Genomic DNA, 14,435 nt, shown 5'->3' with positions numbered 1-14,435 from the left:
CGGCGCGGGGGCGGGGGGGGGGGGGGGAGGGGCCCTGCCACTGCTGCTGCAGCCTCAGGTGGAGGGAGGCCCTGCTGCTCTGTGGGAGGAGGCGGAGGTGGGTGGGCTGGGGGGAAGGAGCTGCTTCTGCTGCCGCTTCCTCAGGTGGATGGAAATTCTGCTGCTCTGTGGGAGGAGGTGGATGGGGGAGGGAGCCTTCACACTGGAGGAGGTAGCAGCGGTGGCAGGACTGTGTACATGGCTGGCCCTGAAGGGCCATGTAAACGCTCCCTGAAACATCCCATCATTCATGATGGGCAATTGGCTAGTTTAGTTTAATAATTCGTTTTCATAGACATTAGGGCTGGAAGGGACCTCGGAAGATCATCAAGTCCAGCCCTTCCCCCAAAGGGCAGGAAGTCAGCTGGGGTCATAGGATCCCAGCAAGATAAACATCCAATTTTCTCTTGAAGGTGTTCAGTGTAGGCGCTTGAACTGCCTCCGGTGGCAGGCTGTTCCAGACCTTGGGGGCTCGGACAGTAAAGAAATTCTTCCTTATGTGCAGCCTGAAACGGTCTTGCAGTAGTTTGTAACCGTTCGACCTTGTCATCCCTTGGGGCACTCTGGTGAACAAATGTTCCCTCAAATACTGGTGGTCACCCCTGATAAACTTATAGGTGGCCATCAGATCACCACTGAGCCTTTGCTTTTCCAGGCTAAAGAGCCCCATAGAGACTCTGTTCTGTGCACCTTTGTTCAGTCTTCAATTATTTTAGTTTCTGGAATGCTTGTAGATGGTTGGTCATATTTTTAGGTTGTTGTACACAGTTGCCATGTGTATATATGTGTATGTCCTCATGTGGAAGCAGTGCAGACAAATTATTGTGGATTGCATCCAGGTTGTTAAGCTCTGCAACCACACTGCTTAGGATGCTAGAAGTAGTGCTTGCAAAAGTCCTTGGCATACCTCTGCACAGTGCTGTCTTCTGCTGTATAGACATGCCTAAAATGGTGAAATAGGAGCCTGCAGATGGGCTTGTGTGGGTGTCATCTAGTTTCCTTGCAGACTTTGTTTGGGATGGTTTGGACTTGGGCAGGGTGTTGGACTAAATCTCCTCTGGAGATCCCTTTCAGGCCTAATTTTCTATGATTCTTTGTTTTTGTTTGTTTGTTTGTTTTGTCTCGTAAAAAATAAAATAAAAATTTTTAAAAATAGTAGTTATTGTTGTTTTGTATTGTCCAACAGGAAAAAATATCTGATTTTTTTTCTAACAAAGCACTTACACTTCTAATACTGCACCTTGAAAACACTAATTCTCCCATTTTCATTTTTACTGTAACTAAAGTGGCTCAGTAATACAATTACTCTCTCCTATTCACATTAGCTTTCTGCTTGCCTTGCTCTTCTACAATGATTATTTCTGATAAATACTTCTAAAGCAGAACAAACTAACCAAATCTGCAAAGAAAACTCTGCCATGTTATCCATTCTTGAATAACAGGATTTGTAAGAATACTTGCTTATACATTTCTTCTTCATCCAAAACCTTTTTAACTTGTATTTTTCTTTTCTTTTACTCTCGTCTGACTGACAAACTACCCGTTTGTAGTTGCAACTAACTTAAATGTTAATTTTTATAGGCAAGGATTTTTTGGGTGATATTTCTTTTTTGGGCCAACCTCATAGTTGCAATAAAGCTAAGCAAGCTTTGAATGCAAGGCCTTCCTCTGTTATCGCCCCAAAATATCACCCAATATAGACCCTTGCTTCACATAATACCTTGAACCACCAGGGCAACAATATCTGTCCAACGCTACCAGATCTTATTCTTATTTTTCTTGGCTGTTATTATGCAGACCTTTTATAGCACTGAATTTTTCTCCCTTAAATTGCTCCCTTGTATACACTTGTGTCTAGTGCCCCTTGTGGGTTTTGAGTGCATTTCTAATGAGTTCATCTCTATTGAGTTCAGCATATATGTAGATTGTTATTTCTGTCTTTTAGTTTTGATCCTGCAGTCAAGGATCTCTTGCCCCTGGTCCTGTGAGATCTCTGTAAAACAGGAGTTAGTACTGATCCCCACAGAAGATAACCAAAATTTCAGCCTCTATTACGAAGTATGCTAATGCCGTTAAGCAGGGCATGTCCCGGAAGAGTTAACAGTAACAAGCATTACAAAACGTGTGGGGTTTCTTTTGTTTTGTTGGGGGTTTTTTGTTTGTTTGTTTGTTTGTTTGTTTGTTTTTTAACTCTGATATTTTAAAATGTATATTAGATGATGATGCCTTTTTTTCCCTCTTCTCCCCCCCCCCCCTTAGGGGTTTTGTGGTTACTCTCTTATTTGGAAAAACAAATTCGGAAAAATACCTTGAACAGTGTGAACACTCTTTTCTTCCTTCTACATCTGTTGGGATTTCAAAGGTAAGCTGTATAAAGACAAACGTACTGAATCTTTCAACCTTCATAACCTTCAAATTTATAACTTTCAACTTTTTAAATTTTTTCTCTTGAACATTTGAAATGTTTTTTAGGTAAATCCATATTTAAGGTGATCAGACTACTTCTAGTTTGAATTGGATTTCCTTCTGTAGAGTATAGGGAGGCAAACTTTTTTTTGTACTGTGCTTTCAAAATTACATTTTAAGTGTGATATTTCTTTAAGCTAATGGTCTATCTGGATAATGTATAGGGAACATGTCTTGTGTGCTTTCTGTAACTTCTGTTTTAACCTTTTAACATTTCCTGTTTTTTCCTAAGTATTGCTGCTTCATTTAATGTTTCTCTCTGGAATAGTCTGCAGAAGCACAGAAAGTAGATGGTTGCTGCTTTGCTCCCAAGATCACTGTCGCAGTTTTGTTTTTTTTTTCCTGATTCCTTATTTAAGGAATTAATTGCTCCTGATTCTTCCTTATTAAAATAATGATTAGTTAAACTGGTGAAGTCTGCATATGAAATGCCTGTAAAACTAGGAGTCTTACTCAAACCAGTAAAAGAAAAGTTGAACGATTGAAGGATCATCTTCCTTGCTTTTCTGTTAAACAGACCAAAGGAAGGAATCTGGTTTTGTCTTGGAGTCTCTCCCTTCAACCCTCTTCATCATTGGATAACTTTTATTTTTCATGCTAGAGGTAACGTTTTGGTAGCAGGCATAACTTATTCTTCCGCTTGAACTGTTCATATTTCCATGTAGTTTGATCATCTGTAGTGAGGCTTTAATAAATACTACCTTGTTTCTGGCTTCAAAATACAACAAAAGTTCTAAAGTCCTGCCTGCCTTCCTGACTTGGGAGACCCGAATTTATCTTCCTAATTTAAATTATCTTGGACCAATTGCTTTACTCTTCCATGACTCGGTTTCTCCCCTCCCCTCCCCTCCCTATGTATAGAATAGGGTGACCACTGACCTATTTCTTAAAGTGCTTTGAGATTCAGTGATATGAGTGCAATTACTTATTTCCATTGTATACACATACTAAAAAAGTAGAATATATTTCTGATAATTAGTTGGTTGAAAAGGTACTGATGTATCCTGTTGAAAGCATTTGTCAAGCCAGCTAATGCTTGCAAATTATTGAATACTCTTCAGCTTTTCTTGGCTCACCAGGACAATCAGCTGTTCCATTTTACAGAGCTTCTAGTTTGTCAATGACTGCATGCAAGTACAAAACAAAAATCTGACTGATCATTTTATTCCCTCATACTTTATGTAATCCTTGTATCATGAGCCTTCTGACATTTTTTTTAATAATGTGAGAAGCAAGGATTTCTTAGTGATGTCTTTTATTGGATCAACTATATAGTTGGGATAAAGTTTTTGACCAGCTTTTGAATGCAAGACTTTCTTCCTTAGCTTTGCCTTTGAAAACTGGTCTGACTTCATCTCAACAACTTAGTTGATCCAATAAAAGATATCACCCTAAGAAATCCTTGCCTCCTTGCATATTTTCTGGACCATCACAGCTACATCATTCTTACTTTTTGTAATTATAAATTTTACTGCGTGTTGTCATTGTTCTTACTGTAAACATTCTGGCTTGCTATTCTACAATGTAAATCTATTTACAAAAAGGAAAAAATAAGTGGCCACTGTATAACTATGCATGTTGAGTACTAAGTGTTTCTGGCTTGTTGGGTTTAAACCAATTGCTTTTGCAAGTCCAGATGCCTATATAAATTTTTTCAGTCCTCCCCATGAGCACAACAAAGGCAAGGAAGGTTCTTGATAGCTCATATATAGGGCCCTACCAGATATGTGACAGAAGTGGACTGCGCTGTGGCTCCTTTTAATCTTTCAGGTTCCCTCATGTCCCCCCTGCCGCTGATTGATGGAGGGGACCCATTTGCGGCTTGCTTCTGATTGACAGAGAAGCAAAAAGTGCATTTTTAAACTTGGTGTTTTTGTCTTCCTGCCACTGATTGGCTGAGGGGTGCTGGCGGCCCCACTGCTTATTGCTGACTGGTGCGGAGATGCACACAGTGCCAAATTTAAAACTGCAGTTTTCACTTCCCTGCTAATCAGGAGCAAGCAGGGCCTCTCCACCAAATGGTGACAGTGGGGTACGTGGGGGGACATGCGAGATAAAAGGATCCACAGTGTAGCTTGCTTCCACCATGAATGTGGTAGGACCCTACTCGCACTTCTAGTTAATTAGACTAAATCTTTGATTCATATTTTTGTTAAACTATGGAAAAACTAATAGAGCAATTCTTATGTTGCCAAGAACTGAAAAGACCACAACAGGTCAGAATGTTTTCCTATTTGAATTGGAATCAGATTTCAAATAGTATCTTGTGAATCATCATGTGTAGATGCTTACACACCTAAATAAGCTACTGTATTTACCTGAATATAAGATGGCCCCTAATAATTAGATGCTGTATATGGAAAATGTAACAATTGGTTATAATTTTTCCAAATACAGAATCTAATTTTTGGAGGCTTTCCTTGAATTTTTCCCTTTCCCATTTCTGTAGCAGGGAAAATTTAAATTGGCAGGGGTGGGGATTAGGTAACATCCAAACCGTGCGCTCCTTCCCTGCCCCCTCCCCGCCCCCCACAACCCCCTTACTGTTAGACTCTTACTTCCATGTACTCGGGGAGAGAAGGGACAAATTTGAAAACACTGACTTTGAAAGATATATGCCTAAAGTAATTTGCATGTAGACAGATTACTGTGGCTACTCACAGCTTTAGTTTATCCATAACTTAAATATTTTACCTCTTGAAACTGCTGCAAGATTTAGCACAGGTACTCCATAAACATACTTTTAAATAGTGCTTTTTGGACCAATTTGCCTAATATTAGTCCAAAGCCAAAAGTCTCATGATTTGCCATATAGCTCATGGGGCTGGGCCCCAACAGACCGCAGCATTTCAAGTCATGGTTCCCTAAGAGCTCAGCGCGGGTGGGTGGGTGGGTGTGTGTATGTGTGTACTTCAGATGCTCCCCCTCCCCTACAAAGGATCCATGTGCTAATCAGGCCCGCTGACTTCTGACTGGAACCAAGTGTTATTGTATAGTCCTGTGATCCTCATCTGTATGTATGCAGCTATGCAAATGAAGCACAGGGCAACCTGATCTAGCTCTCTTGGGGAAGAGAGGAGAAGCCTGACTGCAGGAGCAGCATCTGACACTGTGGAGGGATGGAGTATTTCCTGGTAGGCTTGAATGATGTTTAGCCAGACAACTTTAATTTATGTTACAGCCCAGGGGCTTGTTTTGTTGCTGCTTAAAGACCAGTGGTTTGGGTGAGGCTATTAGGGGTTGGAGAAGGCCTCATAGGGGACCCACAGCAGTGTGGGGACCCCAGCGCCAGCGAGGGTGCAGCATTTGGGGTGCACTGACCCCAGCCCCAGAGAGGGGGCAGCATTGTGAGCAGCCCCAGGAGAGGGGGCATCATTGAGCATCAAAGAGGGCACAGAGCAAGCCAGGGCTGTGCAGGGCCCAGAGAGGACAAGGGGGCCAGATTAATAAGGCCCAGACCGAACAATGTCAATTCCATCTGTGAGGCATGGTAAAGGGGTGGTTGGAGCCATACATAGCCCATAAGGCTAGGGTGCCCCTGAGGCACCCATTGCAGAGCGAGACCCACAAGGGGTCTGGTAGTCCACGGGGTCAGGTATTACAACAAACCGTGTCCAAGAGGACATAAGGCAGCCTCCCATATATTTATTCTCCATCAAAGATGTGGTGGGTGAGAAGTGAGGGTGCCCTTTGGGGCCAATTTGGCACGGGAAGGGAGCCTTGGGGAGGTCACAGCCATCCCGCAGGACCCCGCGCCATGACAGGCTCCCTTAAATGGAACTTGTCACCCTGTTTGAAAATCACTGGGTTAAACTGCCTATTTTGGACTTTTCGAATTGAGCTCATCTGCTTCCTCCATTTCCCTGTTTGACAAGGGAGAAATCTTCTCTGACTGTCAGGGTTCAGTGGAAAAACACTTATTTCATGGCTATCATGTTTTCATAAAAATAAAATCTATTTGTGGAGTTCCAACTTTCTGCATTCTCAATGTAGAGATTAGAGGAAAGTTTCAGTAGTGTGATCCAAGGGGACTTTTCTTATGTGAGCATCTGGAAGAGCTAGTCACTGGCTGTACCATAAGTGTTACCTTACAATTCTTTGAACCTAGGGAATCTTGGCCTGAAGTGCAAGTCTAATTCGTTAGAACTCTGTACATCTTCTCTAGAAGATGTCCTAGATATGTATCAAAAAACTTTACAGATTCCTTGATGGTCTTGTCTGTCTGTGCATCTGACTTCAAACAGTGAACTGTGCCTTTTTCTTTTTTACTCTAAGAGTAGGGAAGACGCAACTTAAATCATTTCTCCTTAAAACAGTCCTGGCCTCGATGATCTAAATGAACACCATGCATCTGTTTAATGAATTGAGTGTACCAAATGCTGATGGTTTACTTAAATGCTGATCTAAGATTTTGTGACCTTTTCTTTCAAGGACAGATTTATAAAGAGAATGGGTTCCTTATTAATGCACTTTTTTTTTCCAAGCACTGGATTGAATAAAGGAAAAGTTCTGCTCCACATATGAAATATATAAGCACTTTAATTTGGGAAGAGTAGAACTAACGTAGTTGCTAAAGTATGTAATCTCAAATATACTTACAGAATGTACCTGATAGCAGGCTCTAGGTTGTGATAGGCTTGTCCAGTGGAAAATTACTACACTAAATAGTGTTTGAGATTCAAGTGTTTTTACAACTAATTTATATGCAGACATACCTCTAGTATAATACACACTGAATTTTGAAAAGCCCCAAATTCAAAGTTTTACAGGGGGAAAATTCTAGAAAAGACAAGGATATAGATATGTAAAAGATTTTAAGTAAAAATTCTTTAATTTATGGGTGTTTCCTACTTGTTCTGTGAAGCAAGACGAGAAGGGCATGGTTGAGACGTTTTCAACTTGGATAAATAAAGCTTGATGAACACTACCTTGGGTTGCTTCTGCATAGAAGCAGGAACTCTGTGTGCGTGTAAACTACATGCGAGTGCCTGATTTTTGGATGAGATCTGACTGGGTATATTTTGAGAGTACAATTAAATTTTATCTGAAATCCTATTCACTTACATGACTGTGGGTCGTTAGACAAGCTACATCTCAGTTTGGAGTGATCATCTATTACTGTCATTAAGATCCAAACTTTTTTTTTTTTTACATTTCTTGAAATTGAGTGATTTTTAGTGATTTACTTGCCTTATGCCTCATTGGCATGCACAGAATCAAGGTTTTGAATAGAAGACATCATTTAAAAATAGGGGGCACTGATTATATCATTTGGCTATCAGATTGGCACCAATAAAGGAGAAATCATTGTTATCAGCTATTGGTTTTTCCTGGTCCTTATAGTAAATAATTGCAGCCATGTGCCTGGAGCACCCTGGCAAGTGTAGTCTGTCTGGTAAGTCTGTTGCAACAGAAGGGGCGTGGCAGTGGGCAGGCATGGAGGAAGGGAGTGGGGCTGTGCCAGGGGGAGGTGCTGCATGGCCAGGGCAGTGTGTAGGACAGCCCTGAGTGGCTTGTCCAGGGGATGTGGGGAGGGGGGTGTCTCCCTCCACTAATTGCACCCCCAGGGGAGGTGTATGCCCCCTGGATCTGTGTATGGGGTGAGGGTTGGTGCCAGGCTCTTCCTGGCAGAGGGGTTGGGCCGGGCTTGGTGCTTGTCCAGTCTCCTCTTGAAGACCCCCAAGGTAGGGGAGAGTTAATCGGCCATCTGTATTGGCCCAATAAATCTTATTGGTGCACCCTCACTTGGTTGACCCAATCTTAATGTACCCTTTCACATTTTTTCTGTGTTACTTTTAATTCTGTCTCTCCCTGGAGTAGTGTGTGGTTATTCATAGGGCCTAACTACATTTTGTGTCTGCAGGTCTTCTTTCTGGGAGCTTCTGTATGTTTTCTGCTAAGCAAAACTACACAATTTATAAAGTCTTAATATGCAACATGTATTTGCTTATCTTGTGTGTTATGTCTGTTAAAGGCAGAACACTTTTTTTTTTAAGCCCACTCTTGATGTTAAACCAAGGCAATGCTGTTCTATCTAGTGAATGTATAAAGTGGTATTATGATGTATTGTAAGTCTTAATTTATATTAATGGTATACATTTTGGATTTAATTTATGCTTTTATTTTTTGTATTAATGCTGAATATTTGAGTAACTATTCTGTAAGATGCTCTTAAAATTACTGGAACAGCATTTTTTTTTCATGGAGGTCATTTTTTGTAGAGGTGATAAATTGATCTTTTATTGAAGATGGTCTTGGGATCATATGGTGTTAGGAATATTGTATCAAAGCCATTGTTCTGTAAATACATGAACTGCATGTTCTCTTGGTACCAAGCTATGAAAACAAAAGCTCAAATTGCTATTTAAAGATTAGTTATCTTCAGGTGTCTTAATCATGGCCTTTTTTCTCCCTTTTTACTATTATGGCATTTAAGAGGAACCTTTTGGTGTGTTTGTTTTTTTTTTTTCCTCCCCAATGGACAATTGTTCTGCAACACTAGTCTCTTGTTCCATGTGCTGATTGAGTATGTGTGGGGGGGGTTGGGTGTGTATGTATACTGCAATAGGAAAAAGTTGGGCTTTTTATATATTGGATAGGTAGCAGTTATGCAGAATGCTGTATTACAGATTCTACACTAAGTATTTGTATACTATTAGCAGTAGACTTGGATTTTTTTCAATATGAATAAAAATATTGTAGTAAAGTTTGTATAATCTATTTTAAGTGCATAGAAGAAATGAAATGTGAATCCAGGCCTATTAAGATTGACAGAAGACTGACGGGTGCCAATATAATTGATGAACCTTTGCAGCAAGTGAGTTTTTTTTAATATGGAATATTTGAATTTTTATTTATGTGGTTTTTGTTGTTTTTTGTTTCAGGTATTTGTCTCATGTTCTTCATGACAGACTTCACTTGCATGTTCTATAAAATAAATGAACTGCTGTAATTGATTTATTACTTAAATACTAACTTCATAACCTTGTATGCCCTTGAAGACTGCTCTAAATAACTCTAACCTGAATACCCTTCACTTCATAGCTTAGAAATTACTTCTGTTAAATCAGAGACTTTCTATATGGAAAACTGAATTTCACCCTAAATTGTAGGGGCGGCTTGTAATAAACTCTTAATGTTACTTTAACTTCTCTTTTTATTTTATTTTATTTTTTTTTTTAATGGTTGAATAATGGCTACTGTCAGCACAGTGGCATGTGATTACTATGTACCATCTGCAAGTGTGAATGGAACTTGATTAAGGTGCTTGAGTACTGACAAAGTAGGCATTCCTACCTTGACATGATTGCTTATCTTTATCAAAAGATAGAAGGCTACATCTAGGTTGAAAATAATTCAGTCTCCATATGTTTTTCTCTACTGAATAGATGAAGATGAGAAACCACTGTTTAACACCCAAGCTCCTATGTAACAAACTACACTTAATGTTTCGCTGAGTTTTATGTTCCCAAAGACTGCTTGATGCCCCTTGTTGCCAGTAGCAAGTGAATTAAAAAAAACCTTCAATAGTATGGGCTAGCCTTTCTTCATTGTATTAAATTGTTCTGAATTGAAGATCCTTGGCTGTAAGCCCAAATGCTTTTTTTTTTTTTTTTTTTTAAGATGCAAAAATGCTAAGGTTAAACTTCAGGCACACCTTGTACAGAGACAATTTAATTTCATTTTCAGGAGGTATATTTTTGAAAATAACTTATGAAAGAGTGGGTCCTTTCCAAGTTCATATTGACAGGTACTTATATATGCATAGTTTGAGCTATTCAAAAGATTCTGTGCTTTAATATTAACACAGAAAAATGCTTAATTAGGATTTTTCACTCTTAAATTGAAGCACAGTAATTTGTACTAAACTGATTTTTTTTGTTTGTTTGTTTTGTTTTTTTTAGCCCCGGTTAAAATTATTACCCTGTGTCTCTTATGCTAACCATGCAGTTATCAGTCCTTCTAACTTTACATCCTTTCCAGAAGATTCTGGAGTTGCCTTCTATATTTCATTTTGGTGGCCTTAGATTTCCTTGATTCTTTATCTGCCTTCCACTTTACCTGTCAGACCCTATCTCCAAAACTTTCTTGATACTGGAAGGAGGTACTCATTTTCCAAATATGTTGCTGCTGCTTTTTAATGTTTTGTATCCAGTTTCTACTTCTGCTGCTTGTGTGTGTATTTGTCCTTTGCATCCTTCCCATAGAATATGGGAATTATGTAGGGAACAAACTAGAATTTGCAGGTGGAATGAGTCTTTCTCTTCTACAACCCTGATTTTTAGGGGTTCAGGACTCTTATGCCAGAGCCAAAGCTCTGCCCAACAGTCTGTAGTATTCCTGTCTAGCTAGGCAGAAGAACTGCTGTCTTGGCATGGCCCTGGCTCAGGCACCTTTTTGGGAAGAATTGATACATAGTCCCAAAGAATTGCTAAGACCTTTTGTGTAGCTTTTCTGCCTCTCATTCCTTTAGTCAAACAGTATGATAGCTGGTTCACTGTTTTTGAGCCTTCTGAAACTACAGAAATTATTGTGACACTGTAAGAAAATGTGCATAATCTGAGACCTTCTCCTTTTGGTAGTAACTAGAAAAAGCCAAAGGATGTCAGAATATTTATAAACTGCATCTTCCACATAAAATACATTCTCAGTTTAGTAATAGGGTGACTGCTGATCTCTGTACAATTACTAAGGTAAACATGAACTGCAGTACAGATGTAAAACCTCACCATGTCAATTACCATAATTTAACAAATGAAGGCATTGTTTTATGTGAATTTTGAGTCACTTGTTGCATCTCTAAGCACAAACAAGCTTTTTCTTTCTTTCTTTGTTTTTGTCTCTCTATAGGTAATCCAATTTTCCCTGAGGGACTATGTCCAGTATTGGTATTATACATTAAGTGATAATGAATCCTTTCTTCTTGAAATCAGGCAGGCTCTTCAAAATGCACTCATTCAGTTTTCTACCAGGTAAGATGTATTTATATTTAAATCAACTTGACAAATGCAGAAATCTTTCTTGGATTGCTGAGTCATTAAAAAGTACATGTGCAAATATTTTAGCTGCTATGCTGTATAGCTTAAAAATAAAACTATTGTGAAATGATTCATTGTCTCTTCAAATAAGCACAAGACAGCTGCAAATCTTGTCCATCCTGTGACTTAAATTGGTGAGATGATGTTTCCTGACAAACATTTCTAATGAAAAACTAGATTATTTCACCAGTGAGAGAACCGTATTTGTATATAAAAAATATTGTTTTGGTAACAGGATGTGTGTCCAAAAGAAAGTCTGTCAAAAACACAGTTGGAGTATTTGGATAAGAGATTTTTGCAATAAAGGGAGCTGTTTATGGCTTATGACTTGGTGTTCTGCACATAGTTGTTCTCTTCAATATGTACAAGCAGTGCAGTGTTTTTCAGGCAAGTAAAACATCAGTGTCAAAGAGGAAATGGCATGCATTTTGACCTGAGGCTTATTTTGAAATTCTGTTTGGTCACATTTGTAAAGATTGTACCTTTTACCCGCTTTCAGTCGAGCACGGTGTTTTTAAAGATATTTTCTCACTGCATTGAGAAACATATACTAACAAATAAAACATCTATTATATGGACAAAAGGATGAAATTGACTAAATTATATATTAGGGCTGTGCAAAGCTTTGGTCTGTGATTCAATTTGGCCTGATTCGGTGGCCAAATCTCCGAATCTGAATCGAATTGGAGGACCCTTTAATCTCTCCTGTCTCTGTCGGAATCGACTTGCTTTAAATGATTTTTCTACCTACCTCTAGGTAGCAGGGGCACTGAACCCTGCAGTGCTGGGGCAGATGTGCTTCTGTTGGATGCGGCAGGGGGCTTCCTAGTGTACTCAGAAGTGGACCAGAAGCACTTCCAGTCCACTTGCTGGCCTACTGGGACCCCTATGCCCCCCCCCGGCTTGGCGACTGGTGCCTTATGGGTTTGGGGGGGGCACCCAGGGTCCCCCTGTGGCCAATCGCTGGGTTGGGGTGGGGTGCCAAGGGGCCCCCCAGCATGCTCCCTGGCAGACCTGGGTTTGCTGCCAAGCATGCTGGAGAGCCTCCTGTGCTGCTGTGGGATGCTGCATCTGCCCCAGCACTGCAGCGATCACAGCCACATTGCTACCTTGAAGTATGTAGAAAAAACTTTTAAAGCTTTGCCTGTGCCCAAATCGCTGGTTTGCTGAATCGGCATCCCATTGTCAGATTTGAATTCAGCTGAATTGAATTGGGGACAGTGATCAGAATCAATGGATTGAATCGCTATCTCTGATTTGGGCCGAATCTGAATCGAATAGGACCCGTTTTGCACAGCCCTACTATATTCATAAGTGCATAAACACTGGGATTTTTTTCCCCGTCTCATCTGCCATTTACTTTGCAGGCAAAATTTGTCCCATGTAGCATAGCTTGGGAACCACCACTGTTGTTAGAGTCAGAGTTTGGGGTTGAATAATCTGTCTTGTCCAGTTTACATGGATTGTCTTAGTTAAAAAAAAAAAAAAAAAAAAATCACCCACGGTGCTTGGAGGGATGAAAGCAACCAACTGTAAAATGGACCTATACCTGTTCTGGCTTGTAAAAGTCAGTTGGGGGAGCCTGGGGCCACTGCTGGCAGGAGTTGTCAATGCTTCTCTTGGGGATGGCAGGGTAAAATGTCACTGACTCCTTTTCAAGAAGCCGGTGCTTTGACTTTCCATATAGTTATTTCCCTGTCTCCCACTTCTGTCGGGAGGGTCATTATCACACCACTCCAGGCACATCTGGATGCCATCTGTTTCCTAGACTGTTGTCAGTCCTGGGCTTCTTTCAGGAGATGGCAAAGACTGTGCTTGTGGCTGTGGTTGATGCTCTTTACCTAAAAATTGACACGGGAAATTTTGCTCTGCTAATCTTAGTCAGTCTTTCTGCAGCTTGAGGTGCTTATAACATTTACATGACCTGGTAGGTATTCATGGGTCAGCTCTAAATTGGTCTTGCTTTTTCCTAGCAGGTAGGTCCCAGATAGCTGTGATAGGCAAGTGCTAGTCATCCACCTGGGGCCTTTCCTGTATTGTCCCCCAGGGCTTCATCTCATTTCCCCTTCTGTTCAATGTGTATAGGAGGCCATTTGTGTGAAATTTGTATAGAAATTTTAACTGAGAGGCCATCAGTATGTTGATGATGCCAATCTCTACCTCTTGTCTTCTGAGACTGTAGAGCTAGGTTCAGTTCTTTCCCAGTGCCTGCAGTTGGGAGTGGGAGGTGGGTATACCAACTGAAACTGAATCCAGACAAGACAGAGGCGACAGTCATAGGCAGACCATCTGACTTGGTGGGGGTGGGGACAGGGCTGGGACATCTATCGTTTAGGGTTCAGACTCTCCTTGTCACTCAGGTTTGCAGCCTTGGAGTACCTCTTGATCCTGCTTCATCTGGAGCTTCAGGTACTAGCTGTGGCTAGAAGTGCTTTCTAATGCCATTTGGTGAGAAGGCTCAGGCCTTTTCTCATCTGGCCACCGTGATTCATACCTTTGTTATCTCAAAGCTGAACTACTACAATGTGCTATATGTGGGGCTGGCTGCCTTTTGTAAACTATCTGGAGGCTGCAGCTGGTGCAGGACACAGCAACCCACATTCTGATGGGTGAGAGTCACCAGAAACATGCAACTCCAGTTCTCCAGAGAATGCACTGGCTTCCAGTAGCTTTCCATGAGCAATTCAGTTTTGACCTATAAAGCTGTAAGTGGCCTGGGAGCTACATACCTAAGGAACCATCTTATTTTTTGTCTTGCCACCATCCTCAAGGTTGGCCAAAACAACCAACCTCCTTCAGATACCATCACTGTGCCAAGTCTGCTTGGTGAAAAATGCATGGGAGGTTGTTCTTAGCAGTCATTTTTCAGATCTGGAATTTCCTCCATCCCAA

The 14,435-nt window shown here is 40.7% G+C and overlaps 1 protein-coding gene across 10 annotated transcripts in view; it reads left to right on the top strand.

Annotated features, from left to right (window-relative positions):
* Positions 1-14,435, top strand: part of SNX13 (sorting nexin 13) — a 148,930-nt gene that overhangs the window by 9,238 nt on the left and 125,257 nt on the right. For 8 of the 10 annotated variants that reach the window (XR_003092908.1, XR_003092909.1, XM_025198237.1 and 5 more), the window contains exons 2-4: positions 2,299-2,401; positions 9,233-9,322; positions 11,356-11,477. Coding sequence is in view for 8 of the 10 variants with exons in the window: in XM_025198237.1 (XP_025054022.1) it covers positions 9,245-9,322; positions 11,356-11,477 (200 nt within the window). In the remaining 2 variants the exon portion in view is untranslated. The remainder of the gene's footprint in view (positions 1-2,298; positions 2,402-9,232; positions 9,323-11,355; positions 11,478-14,435) is intronic. The other 2 variants (XM_025198240.1, XM_025198241.1) reach the window with 1 other exon arrangement.

The sequence above is a fragment of the Alligator sinensis genome, unplaced genomic scaffold (assembly GCF_000455745.1).
Source record: "Alligator sinensis unplaced genomic scaffold, ASM45574v1 scaffold123_2, whole genome shotgun sequence".
Lineage (NCBI taxonomy): Eukaryota > Metazoa > Chordata > Crocodylia > Alligatoridae > Alligator > Alligator sinensis.
This window is presented reverse-complemented; position numbering and strand designations above follow the sequence as displayed.